The following is a 21,448-nucleotide window of genomic DNA, read 5'->3' as shown; positions in this document are numbered from 1 at the left end:
TGTTTTTGTTCTTTCCTTTTGTTTGAAGTTGCTCTTGAAGCTGGAGGGTTATTGTTCTTGGGGTGTTGCCGCGGTTGTTTGTTAATAGAGCTAAGATGTTTATATTTTGTATTTTGTAAAAATTTCAATAAAAATTATTTTAAAAAAAAGAAACATACAAGATTTATTATTCAATACTAATATAGTACTCAAAGATGTTATCATTTAAACATTGTTGATTCTCATCATCAGCTTACATAATTTAGTTCACAAGACAAGGTGATTAAATCTCAGTGAGATTTGCGGACGTTTCAGCTCTGCAGTTTACAAATTGTAACGCTAATATGCTGCATGGTATTGCTAAATGCCTTATTCTCCTAAGGTTTAAAAAAAAACTAGCATTACAAACTTTCCACCAATATCAGGTTACAGAAACAGCTATGCGTTTTAATTTTTTGATTTGTTATGCTAACCACTCTCAATCATTAGCACAGTTATCACCCAACAATTCGGAACTAAGCCGGAAGGAAAGATTTGACAAGAAGGGGAAGGGGAAGTGGCAGGGTGTGGAAGGAGAAGGAAAGCATGAAACATGTACTGGACTGAACTCCAAGAGTATCTTTAAAGAATTATTGCTTCAGCAGACATATAGACATACGTTTGTAGAAATTGCAATATTAAGATAGCTATTACAGAAATTTGCAAACCTGATTTCCGATTCAACATCACCACCCAAGTATCTTGCCCTGTCTGATTCTGAGGAGTAGTAGCGGTTGAAGAAGACCTGGTCACCTGCTGCAGTAAAGGCTTCTCTACAGTTCACAGGTGGTTTTTGCTGTTGCATAATTTCACGAGCTCTATTGTTGCTCTAGAATGAAATAGTAAATATTTGGTTTCTTGCTAGAATTTGCTTACTATGAAAGTGCTTGCCTCAATCAAATTCCAGTATACACCTCTTCAATATATTACTCATTGTTCTATGAAGAATAATTAAATAATTTGCTGGCTATATGTACACTCTGGTTACTGTCATTAAAAATCATATAGTGCAGCCATGTTTGACCAGAAATAATATTCTGCACACTATAATGCAACTCTAAAGACAAAGTAGCAATGGACCAGATCTCTAGTTACAGTGAAACCCAACTCTCACTAGGCAATGAAATCAAAGCATGTGAAGTTAAAATATAGAAACAAATTAATTTACCTCAAGTCTTAAAATATAATTTTACTTAATTATTTTCTAGTATATTTCTACTTGTAATAAAGGAATGGATAAAGTTTTGAATTTTATGGTCTCAATTTTGAAAGGTTTGATATTTGAATAATACAATCCTTTGAACAAATCCTAACTTGTAACATCAAAATCTGTAATATACACATTCCGATGCAATTTGTGAACATTGATTTAAATATTCTATATCGAGCCCCCAGGGATCCATGTTATGCATTAAGTGTTCCACTGAAACAAAAAGCTTGGGTACTTGTCCTAGAAGCTGTTACCAGAACAATTCCACAGGTATCGTTTGTATGGTGTGAGGCACACAAGAGGGCAAAGTGGTTTAACATTTAAGTATCAAACCTTTCTTTGTACAGTATAACTGAATATCAAAGTGAATCCTGCAGATTATTTACATCTTCCAAACACTGAGATGATTGAAGGTAATTCACTGTTTTGTTAATAGAACTTGAAATAGGACTTGAAGGAACATTAATCATGAGTTAAAGGTAGACCCACAGTACTGTTAGGGAGAAAGTTCCAGGATTTTCACTAAGTGACAGAGATGGGATATTGCTTACTTCCAAGTCAGAATGGCATGTGGTTTAGGGGTTAACTTGCAAGTGGTGGTGTCCCCATGCACCTCCTGGCCTTATCAATCTAGATGGAAGAGACTGCAGATTTGGAGGGTGTCAGTCAGCTTGGTGAGTTACTGAATTGCATCTTGTAGTCGTACACATTGATGCCATAATATATTGTTGGAGGAAGTGAACTTTTAAGGTGATGGATGGTGTGCTTTGTGCTAGATGGTGCCAAGTTTGAGTGCTGTTGGAGTTGCACTCATCCAAGCAGGTGGAGAATTTCATCACATTCTTGACTTGTGCCAGGTTGGGAGTTGAGGCATGTGTTCCCTGCCACAAAATAAGTCTCTGACCTAGTCTTGTAGTCACAGTATTTATTTTATTATTTCAAGGGGAGAAGGTTAGATTCTTTGTGGGGAGATGGTCATTATTACGATCCTGGACCAGGCCCCAACAGTTGCCTCGACACCGGACAGAAACCCCAATGTTTTATTTCATTTGTAAGACTGTGTGGAAAGGATACCTTGCTCCAGACGTGATTCCATGCATAAATAGGGATATGGTATACATAGAATATACAGTGCAGAAGGAGGGCATTCGGCCCATCAAGTCTGCACCAACCCACTTAAGCCCTCACTTCCACCCTATCTCCGTAACCCAATAACTCCTCCTAACCATTTTCTTGCCACTAAGGGCAATTTATCATGGCCAATCCACCTAACCTGAACATCTTTGGACTGTAGGAGGAAACCTGAGCACCCGGGGGAAACCCACGCAGACACGGGGAGAACGCGCAGACTCCCCACAGACAATGACCCAGTGGGGAATCAAACCTGGGACCCTGGCGCTGTGAAGTCACAGTGCTATCCACTTGTGCTACCGTGCTGCCCACAAACGTATAGTGAAACAAACTTTATTACTAACGCAGGATTAAAATAACTTTAACCTCATACACAAAAATACCCGTTAAACAATGCTTAACAATACAATGAAACAATAAATCATAACTGATATCCTTTATCTCTATGCAAGCAAAACCTACCTCAGGTCAAAATCTACTTTTAAATACAATTAGCAGACTGAGGAATATTTGCTTAATAGAGATCATTTGAAAAGACTGATTAGGGAGAGAGAAATCCGGTCATCAAATAGCTTGCAGAGTTTTGCTTGTTTCAAATTACTGTTTAACCTTCCAGCCGTCGAGAAACTGCTCCTGTCCTGTTCACCGCAAATCTTTCACTCCACTGTTTTGAGAGCAACTGCTCGTCTGTCCACAGTCAAATCTCTAACTAAATTTCAAAATTGAAAACTCAACACCTGACTGCTTCAGCCCCTGGTTCCTTCCATTAACTACATCATTTTGCCAAACTAAATAAATTGTCTCCAATTATCTACTCCCAGGGAAGCACATTTATATAAACAAAATTCCATTAGTCCAACTTTTACGATGCTTTAATTGGACCTCTGTCTTCAAAACACCAGTTGGGCCTGAGATGACCCGGTCTCCAACAAATACAACCATCTTCCTTTTGTGTTAGGTATGACTCCTGACAGTGGAAGGTCTTGCTACCCAACTCCCTTGGGCTTCAATTTTGCTTGGATGCCTTGGTGTTGCATTCTGTTAAATGCTGCCTTGATACATGGAAAATAGCAGAAGGCCATTCAGCCCTTTGAGCCTGCTCCATCATTCATTGTGATCTCGGCTGATTATCTAAGTCAGTCACCTACTCCCGTTTTCCCCCCATATCCTTTGATCCATTAGCTCCAAGAACTATATCAAACTCCTTCTTGCAAACATACAATGTTCTGGCATCAACTGCTTTCTGCGGTAGTGAATTCCACAGGCTCACTACTCACTGGGTGAAGGAATTTCTCCACATCTCAGTCCTAAAAAGTTTACCCAGTATCTAAAGACTTTGATCCCTGGTTCTGGACTCCCCACCATCAGGAACATTCTTCCTGCATCTACCCTCTCAAATCTGTTAGGATGTGTAGTTTTGTATGAGATCCCCACTCATTCTTTTGAACTCCAGGGAAAAAAATACTAACCGACCTGTCTCCTCATATGTCAGTTCCGCCATCCCAGGAACCAATCTGGTGAACCTTCTCTGCACTCTCTCCATAGCAAGGTCATCCTTTCTCAGAAAAGGATACCAAAACTGTGGTCTCACCAAGGCCCTCTATAATTTCAGCAAGGCATCCCTGCTCCTGTACTCGAATCCTCTCGCTATGAAGGATAGCATACCATTTGCCTTCTTTACAGCCTGCTGCACCTGCATGCTTACTTCCAGCGACTGGTGTACAAGGGCACCAAGATCTCGTTGCTCATTCCTCTCTCTCAATCTATAACCATTCAGATAATAATCTACCTTTCTGTTTTTGCTACCAAAGTGGATAACCTCATATTTATCCACATTATATTGCATCTGCCAATCATTTCCCACTCACTCAACTTGTCCAGATCTCACTGAAGCATCTCTGCATCCTCCTAACAGCTCACTCTCCCACCCAGCTTTGTCTCATCTGCAGGTTTGGAGATGATATATATTAATGATTTAGATCAGGGAGCTAAATGTATGATGAATAGCTCGGATCCCAACACTGAAACCTGCGGTGTCCCACTAATCACTGCCTGCCATTTGGAAAAAGACCCGTTTATTCCCACTCTGTTTCCTGGCTGCGAACCAGTATTCTATCCATCTCAACACCCCTACTCCCAGCACTTTAATTTTATACGCGATACTCTCATGTATGACTTGGCCAATAGCCTTCTCAAAGTTTAAATAACCCACATCAACTAGCTTCCCTTTGTCACTCTGCTAGTTACATCCCCAAAGAATTCCAGTAGATGTGTCAAGTATGATATTGCTTTCATAAATCGCAGTTACATTTTTTGTAATGGGCTCTAGCATTTTCCCCACTACCGACATTAAGCTGACTGGTCTATAATTCCCTGTTTCTCTCTATCTCCCTTTGTAAAGAGTAGGGCTTCATTAGCTACACTCCAATCTGTAGGAACTGTTCCAGAGTCTATGGAATCTTGGAAGATAAACACCAATGAATCTATTCACTATTTCTAGGACCAATTCCTTAGATTATCAGGCCATGAGGATTTATCGGCCTTCAATCCCATCAATTTTGCCAACATTTCCCTACTAATTCTGATTTCCTTCAGTTCCTCTCTCTCACCGAGCCCTGTGTTCCCCCAACATTTCTCGTACGTTAGTATTGTCCTCCATCGTGAAGAAGTATGTGTTTAGTTGGTTTGTTCCCCATTATGAATTCCCGTTTCTGAATTGTTTTCCCGTTTCAGTCAAGGGCAGTCTCTCTTTCAGCATTCAGCTCTTTGTTTGGACCGGGGTGGTGAATGAGATGAGGAGCAAAGTGGTCCTGGCAGAACCCAAACTGAGCATTGGTACGAAGGTTATTGCTGCATAAGTGCCACTTGATAGCAGTATCGACAACGCCTTCCATAATGATTTAGTGTAGGCAGATTGGATAATTGGCCTGATTGAATTTATGCTGCTCTTTGTAGACAAGACATATCTGGCTATTTTCCCATTTTGTTGGGTAGATGCCAGTATTGTAATTGTAGTGGAACAATTTAGTTAGAGGTGCAGCTACTTCTGGAGCCCAAGTCTTCAGTACCACAGCCAGAATTTTGTCAGGACCAACAACCTTTGATTGTATGCAGCGCCTTCAGGCATTTCTCATATTGTGGAGGAAAACAAATTGCTGAAGACTGGCATCATTGATCATAGGGACCTCAGGAGGTTGCCGAGATAAAATATCCCATTGGTACTCCTAGCCAAAAACGGTTGCAAATGCTTCAGCCCTCTTTTGTATTGAAGTGCTGGACTCCAACAGCATTTAGGATGGGGAAGCTCATGGATGACAGGCAGAACTGCACATTTTTGATCAGAACTGTTGGTTCAAGAATTATTTAGCTGTTTATCTTGCATTATTATGTGGTAGCCAGACGGGCTCTTCATTTTTAGGTACACCTGATATTCAGGGCCTTCTCCACTGCACTTTTCATTGAGCACGAGGACTAATCTGCCAAAGCGAAGACACTGGCAAAGTGAGGGATATGCTGGGCCACGAGGTTATAGATAGAGGTTCAGTACGAGGTTATAGATCGAGGACCTGAGGAAGGAGCAGTGCTCCGAAAGCTAGTGTTTGAAACAAACCTGTTGGACTTTAACCTGGTGTTGTAAGACTTCTTACTATACAAATGTTGGTGGGTGTCTTCAATATGAAGATGGGATTGTCTCCATAACGACTGCATTGTGGTCACTACTACAAACATTGCCGTGGACTGGTGCAACTGTGACAGCTAGATAGTGAGGATGAGGTCAAGTAGGTTTTTCTCCCAATGTCATCTTGCCACTTCCCACAGGTGCCTGGCATGATGTCCTTCAGGACCCGGTCAGCTCAGTCAATAGTAGTGCTGCTTGGTTTACTCTTGTACATTCTCTGGTCTTCCAAGTGGTTTTCAACATGGAGTTCACTAATTCATCAGGAACGTGTAGATGATAATCAGCAGGTGGTTTCCCTGCCCATGTTTCGCCTGATTCCATGAGATTTCATGGGGTGTAGAGTCAATGTTGAGGGCTTCCAGAGCCACTGGTATCCAATTGTGTACCATTTTCCCATGACTTCTGGTCGGTCTGTATTGCCAATTGACATGGAATGTGCAGGGATGGAATGGAGGTGTCAGGGGCAGTGGCTGTAAGGTATGATTTGGCGAGTATGGCTATGCCATGAGGCTAGTCTGTGGGGCAATCCTCCCAATTTTGGCACAAGATCTCAGGTGTTCATCAAATATTCCATAAGGAGGGCAAGAGATTTTTCAACAAGGTGATTGGATAGCAATCAGGATTTAAAATAAACACCATCATGTTTGCTTTACACACAAAGGGTTCTCGGTTCGAAACCGGTTGTGAAGATTGTCAGAACCCAATCATTTACATGTGGAAAAGTTACAATAGGAATAAGCGTGAACTTTACCGCCATCAGTTGAAATCGGCTAATTTAGCACAGACTAGGCATTTGTATGGTTAAGTACTGCACAACATGATGTACTTATTGTTATGATACCCTGGGTTAGCGTGTGGTCAATTCCAGCCCCACTTGACCCGGAGTCACAAGACAATTGAAATTAACTATTTTTAATTCCAAATGCCTTTGGCTGCCTAATAAATACACCACCAGGTTTCTAAATATAAACACATGACAATAACTATAATTATATGGCAGAAAATACAATTGGTTAATTATTATCTAATTCCTAAACCCCCCCTCCCCTCAACTCGCCCCATCCTTGACACACACAAGAGAGATAAACACAGAGGGGAAAGCGGGGTGTAAGAAATATCTCTTAAGTAAAAGGATAAAAGCCTTCCAGTTAGATTATTTTAGTCTAGGCCTTCAGTTATGTTTTCTTTCTTTCAGTCTAAATGGCTTTCACTGTAGATTCATTAGGACCTCATGACTTCTCTGCAAGCTCAGACACAGCAGGCAGGAAGCATTTCAAGAGAGAAAATGAGATATAAAAAGAGAAAAAAAAAGAGAGAACGAGCGAGAGAGCAACTCACAGCTTCTTCTCTCAGTGGCCAGGAGCATTCGCCCTGGGTCCTCTGAAAACCCCCACCTGGCTGAACCCAATCACTGTTGGTTGCTGGGCAGGATATGGTACTTTTGGCTGCCACTCAACCAATTGAACCGAATCCTTCTTATCTCAGGTGCCAGAGAGTCTGAGTTCTTCTGTTCAAAAGCTAATTCTTCACAGCACAGTGTACTATTTTGAAACTTTTGAGTTCCTCACTTCCTTTGCACGACTTGAAGATATATGTCCAAGGATCCATGGATCAAAAATGACAACAACAAAGGGAAAAGAAATCAGAAATAAGGGAATCAACAGGAAGGGCCCTGACATTATCTATAAACCTTTGTTTGCAGCTGGCTGTCTCTTGCTGCACTGACATCTGTACTGAAAACAAGAAATTCAATTATGAATGATAGAAGTAAATGTGAAATAAGCTTCTAAATTTGAGCATATGTTCTGAATTAAATAAGCAATTGCTCGTCTCTATACTTGATTTGTTATGCTAATTGGATGGTATTTCAATTATGCTAATTAAGCCTATTTACAAATTACCCACCTACTTTAGGGGATGCCGCAGTGCAGTGACCTGCCCGGTCCCATCTCTCAAGTAGGTTCCTCCCCAAATTATAATAAAAAGTGAAGACTTAAAATAAATACAAATTGATTCCATGTTACCAATGTCCTGTACTTACTGAAGCTGGAGGGAGTGCATTATTTTATTTTGATGTGGAGATGCCGGCGTTGGACTGGGGTGAGCACAGTAAGAAGTCTTACAACACCAGGTTAAAGTCCAACAGGTTTGTTTCAAACACGAGCTTTCGGAGCACGGCTCCTTCTTCACCTGAAGAAGGAGCCGTGCTCCGAAAGCTCGTGTTTGAAACAAACCTGTTGGACTTTAACCTGGTGTTGTAAGACTTCTTACTGTTATTTTATTTTGGCAGATAAAGTTATTTCTCTCATTGTAATGGAAGTGTTTGGGTCGACTGTAAAGCAGGGTCTTGTAATTTGCATATTATGGATTTGAAATTGTTAAAACTCAACCACAATATCGTAGAATTTACAGTGCAGAACAGAGGCCACTTGGCCCATCGAGTCAGCACCGGCCTTTGGAAAGAGCACCTTACCCAAGCCCACACCTCCACCATATCCCCGTAACCCCAACTAACCTTTTTTGGACTCCAAGGGCAATTTAGCATAGCCAATCCACCTAACCTACACATCTTTGGACTGTGGGAGGAAACTGGAGCACCCAGAGGAAACCCACGCAGACATGGGGCGAACGTGCAGACTCCGCACAAACAGTGACCCAAGCCGGGAATTGACCCTGGGACCCAGGAGCTGTGAAGCAACTGTGATACCCACTGTGCAACCATGCTGCCTGAATACAATATGTGAGTCTTCAAACAATTCATCCAGCAGGTCACTAAAAAGTACATTTTAGAATGAATTCTGAGATTATAGATTAACATGACTGAAAAATCAAAGTTTTCAATAAGCATACAACAGTTCAACCATAATACTCTAGCCCCAATTTGCACTTTTGGAATTATAGTTGTAGTAATGCACTACACATTTGATGAAACAAGCTTTTTAACAAAATATAAATAGCTCATGTTCAATATGCTACATTATGGAGGTCAATTCAATCAATTTCCGACTTTTAATCCACCACAGCCACGTCAAAAGTTATATGAAAAGAAAACTGCAAAAGAAGGACTTACATTTATTAGCAGGATTCTTTCTACGCCTCTCATGTCAATCAAACAGTTTGCCACCACTGGGTTACTTATTTCTAAGGCATCAAGAACTGTTGGGAAATCTGGATGATGGACAGCTCTTAAAGGAGAAAATATACACGTTTAACTATTTCAGAACTGTCTCCCTCAAGAAGCTTTGAAAACAATGAGGGCAAAGAGAGAAGAATATTACATTTTACAGAGTAAGGCAGGTTGTTTTCTATTAAAGATAATACAATGATTCAGTGTTTTTTGTAGAGTTGCAACAAGAACATTTGCATTTATTTTGATAATTTGGTAAACTGAGTATTGTTGAAAACAGAAACAAGTTAGCAAAACTTTTCATCTTCCACTCATCAGGGCAGCTCACAAGAAATTACCAACAGTAAAGGGGGACAATTTATATAACATGAGAAGAGAGTGCTGATTGGTTGTTATGTTGACTGGGAGTCGTGCAAAGGAGAACACAGCATGGAGCAGTTAACTACCCAGCTTTGGACAGGTCAACTCTTACTGGTCAAGGCATTTCACTGGAGAACAAACCAGAGAGTGACTGATCACCAAACATTTATTTAGTTGAAACTTTTGTTTAGTTAAAAAAGGCACAATGTGTGGATATGTTCCTCTGTCTGATGATACAATCCACCATATAGCAGATGATACAAAGATCTATAGAGTGGCATGTAGTATCGAGGAAGCAGGTGGGCTACAGAAGGACTTGGGACAGGCTAGGAGAGTGGGCAAAGAAGTGGCAGATGGAATACAATGTGAAAAAGTGTGAGGTTATGCACTTTGGAAGGAAAAATGAAGGTATAGACTATTTTCTAAATGGGAAGATGCTTAGGAAATCAGAAGCACAAAGGGACTTGGGAGTCCTTGTTCACGATTCTCTTAAGGTTAATGTGTAGGTTCAATCAGCGGTTAGAAAGGCAAATGCAATGTTAGCATTCATGTCAAAAGGGTTAGAATACAAGACCAGGGATGTACTTATGAGGCTATACAAGGCTCTGGGTAGACCCCATTTGGAGTATTGTGAGCAGTTTTGGGCCCCGTATCTAAGTAAGGATGTGCTGGCCTTGGAAAGGGTCCAGAGGAGGTTCACAAGAATGATCTCTGGAATTAAAGGCTTGTCGTATAAGGAACGGTTGAGGACTCTGGGTCTGTACTCGTTGAAGTTTAGAAGGATGAGGGTGGATTTTATTGAAATTTACAGGATACTGTGTGGCCTGGATAGAGTGGACTTGGAGAGAATGTTTCCACTTGTAGGAAAAACTAGAAGCCGAGGACACAATCTCAGATTAAAGGGGCAATCGTTTAAATCAGAGATGAGGAGGAATTTCTTCAGCCAGAGGGTGGTGAATCTGTGGAACTCTTTGCTGCAGAAGGCGGTGGAAGCCAAATCATGGAGTGTCTTTAAGACAGAGATAGATAGGTTCTTGATTAATAAGATCAGGGTTTATGGGGAGAAGGCAGGAGAATGGGGATGGGAAAAATATCGTCCATGATTGAATGGCGGAGCAGACTCCTATGTCTTCTGGTCTTATGGACTGCAAAGGGCAGGGCCCTCTGTGAATGTATGTGGCTTCAAGCATGCGGAGTGAACCGCACTGTGAGCCTGACTAACAACTTCAAATTGGTTTTCAGTGTAATTCTTAGCACATTGTTCTTTAGGTGTTGCCCAATCCCATAATCACACCTAATGTCAGACACTACATTGAGTAGCTGGGTACAGTCAGTACTTTGCCTGTTGCGACCAGCCAAGTGCTGGTTGACACAATCCGCTAGTCATTTGAATGTACGGTCTATATTCATGGCATCACACTGTCACTGAAATTCGTATATCACATTACTCTATGTGATAGGCAGAAAATTGTTTTGGCTTGAGGCAGTACCCTGATAGTGGAGAATATCACTCATGTTGTTGGTGTATAGTAACAGTGCGCAACTGCTATTCAAATTTTGAGCAAAGCTCAAAGCTTTGTTAGTGTTATTATTATGCATCTTCTTATTTAATAAGAATCGCTTCTTGTCACAAGTAGGTGTCAATGAAGTTACATTGCAAAGCCCAGTCGCCACATTCCAGCACCTGTTCGGGGAGGCCAGTACGGGAATTGAACCCGCGCTGCTGGCCTTGTTCTGCATTACAAGTCAGCTGTTTGGCCCACTGTGCTAAACCAGCCCCTATTTAAATTCATTGCTGATGCCATCAGCAAGTGCCATGATGTTATTAGTTGTTGTTAGCTGTGCATATTCGCATTTAACTGTTGTTACTTCTAATTCAGACAATAAATCAAATCTGTTACTGTTGTTTTGATGTTCAGATAGCTGCTTCTGTTTTTGAGTATATACTGTATTTTAAACTTTGTTATTTTTACATCTTAAAGATTAATTTTATTTATTTTATAACATGTTTTTGACTACCTATTTGTCACCACACCTTTTTGGGGATGAAATGTTTTTTAAATTGAGTTTTAGCGTGTTAAACACAAAGTTTTGCTATGTTTATCAATGGAAGGCAAGTTAGCAGCACTTTGGCTATGTTTGGATCTATCACAGTTTGTGGAAGAGAATGATATATGGGATGAATATGTGGAACTGTTGGAACATTTTCTTGGCAAATGGGATTGCAGGCGAGGCTAGAAAGCGCTCAATTCTCCATTGTATTTGGGGCGAAGCCTGACAAGCTAGCGAGAAATTTAGCTGCACCACGAAACCAGGGGAAGTTTCATTTGTGGATTTAGTTACACATGTTCAGAATCACCACAATCCTAAGCCCTCAGTAATTATACGTTTCAAATTTCATAGTTATGCCGAAAACGGGACAGTTTGTAGCTAACTTTGTTGCTGAATTGCGTCAGCTCTCGCAACATTGAATGTTTGGGCAGTTTTGGAAGTTGGGACAGACTGGTTTGTGACATTAACGAGGACATCATTCAGCAGAGTTTGGAAGGAGAAGTCACACTTGCTTTTAAGAAGGGTCTAGAAATTTCTCAGGGCATGGAAATGGCTGTCAATAATGCAAAATATATTCAAAAGGCCAGGCAGGTGCACTGCAACATGGAAGAGGCTGCAAGTAAAAAGATGAAGACAGTTGAATAGTGTTTTAGGTGGGAGGGTCACACTACGCAAGTCCTTGTAAATTTATGGACACTGTTTGCTGCCAGAGAAACAAGTAGGGGCATTTAGCAAATAAGTGCCGGAGTGCTAAAAGAAAATCGAAGCCTGAGCAGGGAAATAAAATGCAAGGAAACCTCAGTGGACAGTGCATCACTTGGAAAGCTCAGATCAGGAAGAGAAGCACGATTATGACATGATTAATATGAATGAGGAGTGTGCAAATCCTATTTATGCTACAGTGGAGATTGATGGACAGAAAATCAAGATGGAATTGGACAATGGCGCCTCTCCATCAATAATCAGTGAGGAATCCTTCAGGAAGATTTAAAGGCTCTTACTCAGGCAGGAATCACCCTTTGGAAACACACCGGTGAGACTATATCATTGCATAAAACAGCTAAGAAGCAGGTGGGGGGTTCCTGGTGGTAAAAGGACATGGGCCTAGTCTACTCAGGCATGATCAGCTCTGGAAAATTCAGTTGAATTGGAGTGAGATAAAGCACAAAAGTCACAGAGGATGTCATTCAGAAACATCGTGAGGTTTTCAAAGATGAACAGGGTATATTGTGGGGCACTACAGTTCAATTGTTCGGAGATCCTCAGGCTACTCCTCACTTTTTCAAACTATGAAAGGCAAAGTGGAGAATAAGTTGAGTCGCCAGTGTTACTACGCAGATCATAGCGTAAACTCAAAGCTACTGAAGATGGACATATAATTAAGGCATTTATTCAATTGTATCTAAATCCATTCCTGATATTATCAGTAAGTGCTGTGAAGTCATTAGTTGTTTTTGTTACATAGAACATGCAGTGCAGAAGGAGGCCATTCGGTCCATCGAGTCTGCACCGACCCACTTAAGCCCTCACTTCCACCTTATCCCCCTAAACCAATAACTCCTCTTAACCTTTTTTGGACCCAAGGGCAATTCAAGCATGGCCAATCCACCTAACCTTCACATTTTTGGACTGTGGGAGGGAACTCGAGCACCCGGAGCAAACCCACGCAGACACGGGGAGAACGTGCAGACTCCGCACAGACAGTGGCCCAGCAGGGAATTGAACCTGGGGCCCTGGCGCTGTGAAGCCACAGTGCTAACCACTATGCTACCATGTTATTTTTTTTAAATTCCAATTAAGGGGCAATTTTGCATGACCAATTCACCTACCCTGCATATCTTTGGGTTGTGGGGGTGAGACGCACAAGAATGTGCAAACTCCACATGCAGTGACCCAGGCTGGGATTAAACCCAGGTCCTCAGTGCCGTGAGGCAGCAGTGCTAACAACTGCGCCACCGTGCTGCCCCCTATTTTATTATTTTAATGTTTAGTTAGCTGCTCCGATTTTGAGTCCGTACTGTATTTTAAACTTTGTTATTTTTAAATAAGATTAACTTTATTATAATGAGTTTTCGGCTATGTTTTTGTGGTCAAGTTATCACAGATAACGTCTTTTCTTTTCCAGCAATATTTTGGCAGTGTTATAAACTTTGCCAATCGTGTACATAACCAAACAATTGTATCATTGCTAACACGAGCATCTGCACACAAATCATTTTCTGCAGGCTTATCTAGATGGGCAACAGTTTGATAGACAGGTGTACCCTGTTGAATGGATTGAATGCTGCAGCATAATTTCTTTCTCTGAAATTTATATCAAAGGCACAAATGGGACTAGCCACAGCTATTGTACAACACAGGAAAACAATGAGGCAATATGTGGCTTTAAAAAATATATACTTCAGCTGACAAATGCAGACATGCACATGCATGAGACAGGGAACTTCACCTTATATTTAATTTATGTTGTTTACCCAATGCTTTACTGTACAAGTTGTATGTGAAAACGTCTGAATGAAATGTTATGTATTTGAGAATCTTGAAACATACCTGTCTTTTACATTGTACTCTTGATTTGCAAACTCACACACGTTAATTTGGGGTCGTCTTCCTGAACTGAAATATCGAGACATCAAAGTCTGCAGCACCTGCTCATCTCGGTAATTATCGCAGCAAAATGAAAGCAGCAATCCTTTCAAACAACTTTCAACTGCCAAAGCCAGTTCAGGATATTTCAGTCTGAAGCAAGCACCTAAACAAACGAGTAGGACTTTTACACAGTAATTAATATTCATTATTTCTAAATTTAAATGGTAGTCCATAATGCCAGAAAAACATATTTCAAGCAAACTCATCCCAGCCATAACTGTTACATGAAAAGAGTTGTGTTCCCCAATGGACAAAATAAAGTGTTAGTATGCAACCACTTAACTCAAGTAGTCATGTTTGAAGCTTCTTCATAGCTAGATGCATTACATTGTATATCACTGAACAACACAGAATGGAAAGGTTTTATATCCAACTTTTGGTCTGTGCTTTTAGTTGGATGGTAGTTGGAACCCTACAATTCACCTCAGCATACTACACTGATAAGTGAAAATTAATCAGGTATTTTGCATTGATTATTATGCAGCGATCCTCTTAAAAGTGGACATGAAAACATCAGGTGAAGCAAGGATCAGAGTTACTGCACTACTCCCAATGTCAAATGACCTTACATTCCTAGACCAAGTTGACATAAATAAGCACTTGGGCAAGATACCAAAGTGATATTAGTACCTGCAAAAATAAATACTGATGCATTAATCTAAACCTTTAAAAGGCAAAATAAAGGATGTTAAAAAGAAACAAAAAGGGAATTCTGATCTACCACGATACTTATTAACTGACCATTGTCAGTACTCAATCATAGTTAGAAGCTGCGACATAATTTTAAAGTCAGTTAAATAAGCCATTCCAAATGTATTGACAAAACCAGATACAGTGGCAGAGCAACAAGTGTGTCCAAGCAGTATATTAAAGGAAGGACATTAATCACATTCAAAATTCAGATAATAAAAATTGGGGCACGAGTGATTAAGTATTAAGTTTGATTGGCTCAATGACTCCTTCTCCATTTGTCCAATTGTTGATCCTTTCATAAGAAAGCATCTTCCAAAGGACTACAGGTCAGCATGCAGGTTTCCTCAATAAAAAGGAATAGGTTTCCCAGTACTCAGTTGCTGCATTTTCACCATAATAAAAGTAAACAGAAATATGGAAACAGTTCATTAAACTCAATTAGTCAGTGTTACTATTTATCTTGATCTTACTACGGCAAGGTAAAGTCGCCAAAGTCCCAGATGACCATAGACTGCTTTTCTCTTTAAGGGGAGAGCTGACTGGTGGTGATTTAACCTGAGGATCACCCCACCTCAGGCGAAGGGCACAGTTGAGAAGGCAGGGCCTTCATGAATAACCTCAGCCAGCATGGGAATTGAATCCGCTCTGCTGGTCTTGCTCTGCATCACAAAGTAACCCTACTCCCAATTGTCTGCCTGTTCGCATAACTCTTTATTCTCCTTTCTTCCGCCAGTTATCCAACCCATTCTTAAAAAGTTTGTCGTCTTTATCTTAATTATGGCCCTTTGAAGTAGTATATCTGAGCACAAACTGGTGGCATTATTCCCAATAAATCTAACCAGGTTAGTCATCATTTCTTGGGACATCACCAAGTCCATTCCCAAAATGACATATGGATCACTCACCATCAAGTCACAGATTTGAGCATTGTCATGTGATATTCCTAACTGAGTCAGAATTCATTACATTTGTTAAATCAGACTCTAGACGAAATTAAGCCTTCTCAGTTTACATCTGTTTTCGTTGCTTCCTTTTCATCACATATTAATACACAAACTAGTTAACTTGTAAACTTATAATGTAGAATCCAGTCGAGGTATTCCTGGAAGAACAACTTAACACTTGCCCTATCCACTTTGTCCTTAAACCGATATCATAATTCTTGGAGGTTAATCCTGTTCAAGACTTTGAGCTGTCACAAGTCTTGATATCAGTTATAATACAAATATCTCCAGCATTTCTATGCATGCATCGCCATAGTTTAACAGTCAGAACATATCTTCTCTTATTTGATCAGTATGCTATTAATGTCATCAATTGATTTTCATTTTAATCTATTGGATTTCAATTCTCTCCATTAGAGGTTCAAATCCAAGCTCACTGCTTGACAACCCACCTGTGAAACACTGCATATAATATCTAAAGGAACATAGCAGTCTGTTCTTCCCTTCATTCTAATTTTGTAACTTGCTGTGCTTACAAAACTGCAAAGCATAATTTTAAAGAGGTATTCGTTCTCTATTTGGATTGCTTCTTACCAGTTTGCCCATCTAATTTGACCACTCAATCTGACATCTTAACAGGCACAAAATGCGTCAAACATTAGAATAGCCGTGTAAAACTCAACAGTCATATATTCCTTGTTTAAAGTTCGAATATCTATGAAAATGATAAATATTTTCCAGGTCTAAAATGATTCACAATCAAAATTTTGTCTCAACTGAATCAATAATCATTCATTGTCAATTCCTCTTGCTGCTAACCACATTTCTGTGGTTGTATTACCTGGAAATTGTTATGTAACAAACAGATCAAACTGAATTTGAAAGGAAACAGACCACAAAGCCAAAACATTCTTCAAGATTAACAAGCTGGCAATTTACAGTATCTAGGTTTAGTGATAATTCATTGAAAAAGGGCAGCACGGTGGCCTAGTGGTTAGCACAACCGCCTCACGGCGCTGAGGTCCCAGGTTCGATCCCGGCTCTGGGTCACTGTCCGTGTGGAGTTTGCACATTCTCCCCGTGTCTGCGTGGGTTTCGCCCCCACAACCCAAAAAATGTGCAGAATAGGTGGATTGGCCACGCTAAATTGCCCCTTAATAGAAAAAATAATTGGGTAATCTAAATTTTAAAAACAAATTAAAAAAAAATAATTCATTGAAAGAAAATGGAAACATTACAGCTGAAGTACAATAATGTGGAGACACACCAGTAAATATCTAAACAAATCCAAATGCATTGGAATAGCTTTTCCTATCGGTGAATAAAAGGAATAGAACCAACCTTTAAAAATACCAAAAGTGAGCTGTTAAAAATTATATCAAATGGTTTGATTACACAAGTGCAAAATGATAATTCTGAAAGTTTTGCTCAGTGCAAATTCTTTCTTTTTCTAGCCATGGTGATTCAGTTCCTTGGGCAGTTCACTAAAATCCTGGATGTATAGGGAATGGGTATGACTTGAAGGGAATACATTTGTAGGGCTATGGGAAAAGAGCAGACAAGTAAGGCTAATTGTGTAGCTTTGCCAAAGATCTGGGAAAAGCGTAATGGGTTAGATGGCATCATTCAATGCTTCAACATTCTATATTTTAATCTAAATTGGCCTGAACCAAAGTTTCTGAATTATCCATCAGAACATTCCATCACAATCTATTAAAAAGCTATCAGGCTGTATGACAACTACAGATGCCGAAATGGTGTATCAAAGAAGTTAATCATTAAAAGTGAATTAACTGTATGTGATAATCACCAGTTCACACCAGGGGGCTGGATGGGCTTTCCCGAGGTGGCAGCGGGCGGGGATTGAGAGATTTGGAGATCTGTTTATTGATGAGGGTTTCCAGAGAAAGTTTGGAGATTCAATTCAAACTGGAGAAGTTTGAATTGCCAGGTGAGAATGGGTTCCGGTATCTACAAGTGAGGGATTTTGTGCGGAGGCAGGTTTTGACCCCTCCACACCTGCCGCACCAGGGTCTACAGGATAAGGTGATATCGAGAACAGGAGTAAGAGAGGGGTAGGTTTCAGAGATCTATAAGGAACTGATGGAATGGAAGGGAGCGCCGATAGGGATGGTGAAAAGAAAATGGGAAGAAGAGCTGGGTGGGGAGCTGGAGGCTGAATTATGGAGGAGGCCCAGAGGCGAGTCAATGCATCCTCGTCGCCGCCAGCTCAGCCTGATACAATTTAAGGTGGTCCACAGGGCACACAGATTGTGGCCCGGATGAGGTGGTTCTTTGAGGGGGTGGAGGATAGGTGTGGGCACTGTGCGGGGTGGGGGGGGTTCTGCAAAGCTTCTCCATATGTTTTGGGCATGTCCGAGGCTGAGGGGCTTCTGGCAGGGGTTTGCTGTCGTCATGTCAGAGGCATTAAAGCTGAGGATGGTGCCGAGTACAGAGGTGTGTGAGAGGTCGATGTTCTGTCCTTTGCCGCCCTGGTGACCCGGAGAAGGACCCTACGAGGATGGAGGGACTTGGAGCCCCCCCAAGTTGGAGCTATGGGTTAGTGACATGGCGGGGTTTCTCAGATTCGAGAAAATTAAATTCGCCTTGAGGAGATCGTTGCAGGAGTTCGCTCGGAGGTGGCAGCCATTCATCAAATTCTTTGAAAAACAATTAAGCTGTCGGGCTGGGGGACGAGGATGAGTAAGGGCAGGAAAACCAACAGAAGGGGGACTGGGGAAGGTAGCACTGTATGTGTAAGCCAGGTTGGCTGGGGTTTGTTACTGGGGGGTTTGTTGGTTACATTGTTTTGTTCTGCTTGAAATCTGATGTTTAAAATTGTTCAAATTATAAATGCCTCACTAAAACGTCTTCTAAAAAAAAAATTAAGTAACTTAAAACTAGATAATACAAGACACAAAATCGTGCACATTTACATATACAAGGGACACAGGAAATCCCCGCATGTTATAAATTATTGAAATTTACCTATAGGACCAACTGGTTTATGCCTGAAGCGACCCTGTTTATGTGCTTCCCCTATTGCATCAAGTAATGCAGGCATGCTTTCTCCAAATCGTTTCAATTGGTTTGTTCTACTGGCTTTCAGTTCTTTCAGGCGCTCCTTCCTGGATTCAGCAGATCGTTTTACATCTTTTTCTTCTTCTCTAGGGATATGTAACAGAGCAGGGATCAGTTAGCTCAATTGGTTGGATGGTTGGTTTGTGATGTGGACTGACGCCAACAATGCAGATTCAATTGCCATACCAGCTATTCAGGAGGTTATTCATTGAGGCCCCACCTTTTCAACCTTGCCCCCGCCCGAGGTATGGTGACTGTCAAGTTAAATCATCGCCTGTCAGCTCTTTCTCAAAAGGGCAGAGCAGTCTATGGTCCTCTGGCACTGTGGTGACATTTACATTTTATAATAGAGATAATGCTACAATTGTAATATGCATACATTTCAACTATTAAAGATTAATAGTGTCACTAAAAAAAGTATCTTATTGAAAAAGATTCTGAACTTTAAATTTACTTAACAAAAGTATTGCTTCATGAAAAAGCACTGGCATGTTAATATTAGATCCCAAAATATTGTATAAATATATATATATTTTTTTAATAAACAATTTTATTGAGGTAGTTTTTGGCTTTGTAAACAGTTACAGACATCAACAAAAAGAAAGCAAAAAAGGCAAAAATGTGCAAACATCCATGTACTTTCAATACTTCAATCGTAACATACTGCACAAGCCCGCTCCTCTCCCACCGGTACTACCCGCCATTTTTTCCCTCCTACTCTACCCCGCAAATCCCTCCCAGTACCCCCTCAGCTTAGGGCATGCCCAAAACATGTGAACGTGGTTCGCTGGTCCTCCCGCGCACCTAGCGCATTTGTACTCTATCCCAAAGAATTTGCTCATCCGAGCCACCGTCATATGGGCCCGGTGAACGACCTTAAATTGAATCAGCCCGAGCCTAGCACATGTCGCGGTCGAATTTACCCTACTCAGGGCCTCTGCCCACAGCCCGTCCTCCATTTCCCCGCCTAGCTCCTCCTCCCATTTAAGTTTCAGTTCCTCTGTCTGGGACCCTTCCTCCCTCATGAGCACCTTATAAATACCCGAGACTCTACCCTCCCCTTCTTCCCCCCTAGAGACTATTCTGTCTAGGATCCCCATTGGCGGGAGGCATGGGAAAGATGGGACCTGTCTACGAACAAAGTCCCGCAACTGTAGGTACCTAAAATCATTTCCCCATACCAGCCCAAATTTCTCCTCCAAGCTCCTCAAACTCGCAAAGCTCCCGTCCAGGAACATATCACCCACCCTTCCCATCCCTGCCCGCCGCCATACTCGGAACACCCCATCCATACTCCCGGGGGCAAACCGATGGTTGTCGCAGATTGGTGCCCAAACCGACGCCCCCGTCTCCCCTACATGCCTCCTCCACTGGCCCCATATCCGCAGGGTCGCCACCACTACCGGGCTGGTGGTGTACTTGGCCGGCGGCAGCGGTAGAGGAGCCGTGACCAGGGCTGCCAAGCTGGAGCCCCTGCCCAAAGCCGCCTCCACCCGCTCCCAGATAAACCCCGTACCCACCATCCACTTCCTTATCATAGCGATGTTGGCCGCCCAGTAATAATTAATCAGACTAGGCAAAGTCAGCCCTCCCTCGCTGCGGTTCCTCTCCAACATCGCCTTCTTATTGTATAAATATATTAAGGGGAAGAGGACAACCAGGGAAAGAGTAGTGATCATTACGGACCAAGGGGGCAATGGGTGTGTGGAGCCGGAGGACATTATTAGGGTGTTAAATGAGTACATCGCATCGGTCTTCACTCAGGAGGTGGTGGTTTTGGTACAGAATTCAGGGAGAGGGACTTAAAGGTTCGTGAACTGTTTAACATAGTGAGTGAAGAGGCATTGAAGGGTTTGGGATTAGGGGGGGGGGGCATAAGATTTGATAAATCATTAGGTCCTGATGAGTTGAATCACAGGCTTCTGTGGGAGGCAAGGGAGGAAATTACAATGGCGGGCGGGTCAGGGCAAGAGAGCACGAGACGGGGCGGGCGGGTCAGGGCGAGAGGGGGCAGGCGGGTCAGGGCAAGAGAGGGAGAGCGCGAGACGGGGCGGGCGGGTCAGGGTGAGAGCACAAGACGGGGCGGGCGGGTCAGGGCGAGAGCGGAGACGGGGCGGGCGGGTCAGGACGAGAGATGGGGTGGGCGGGTCAGGGCGAGACGGGACAGGCGGGTCAGGGCAAGAAAGCGAGAGCATGAGACGGAGCGGGTGGGTCAGGGGGAGAGCGCGAGGCGGGGCGGGCGGGTCAGGGCGAGAGGGGGAGATGGGGCGGGCGGGTCAGGACGAGAGAGCGGGAGACGGGGCAGGCGCGCCAGGGTCACAGACAGGGCGGGCGGGCGCGCCAGGGCGGGCGGGCGCGCCAGGGCCACAGACAGGGCGGGCGGGCGCGCCAGGGCCACAGACAGGGCGGGCGGGCGCGCCAGGGCCACAGACAGGGCGGGCGGGCGCGCCAGGGCCACAGACAGGGCGGGCGGGCGCGCCAGGGCCACAGACAGGGCGGGCGGG

At 42.4% G+C, this 21,448-nt stretch overlaps 1 protein-coding gene across 1 annotated transcript in view; it reads right to left on the bottom strand.

The window, feature by feature from the left end:
- LOC119967536 (structural maintenance of chromosomes protein 6-like) overlaps positions 1 to 21,448 on the bottom strand; it is a 130,886-nt gene that overhangs the window by 56,702 nt on the left and 52,736 nt on the right. The window contains exons 14-17 of the mRNA XM_038800217.1: positions 18,852 to 19,030; positions 14,128 to 14,329; positions 9,109 to 9,223; positions 687 to 847 (exon numbers count right to left, since the gene is read on the bottom strand). Coding sequence (XP_038656145.1) covers positions 687 to 847; positions 9,109 to 9,223; positions 14,128 to 14,329; positions 18,852 to 19,030 — 657 coding nt within the window. The remainder of the gene's footprint in view (positions 1 to 686; positions 848 to 9,108; positions 9,224 to 14,127; positions 14,330 to 18,851; positions 19,031 to 21,448) is intronic.

Source organism: Scyliorhinus canicula, chromosome 6, assembly GCF_902713615.1.
Source record: "Scyliorhinus canicula chromosome 6, sScyCan1.1, whole genome shotgun sequence".
Lineage (NCBI taxonomy): Eukaryota > Metazoa > Chordata > Chondrichthyes > Carcharhiniformes > Scyliorhinidae > Scyliorhinus > Scyliorhinus canicula.
This window is presented reverse-complemented; position numbering and strand designations above follow the sequence as displayed.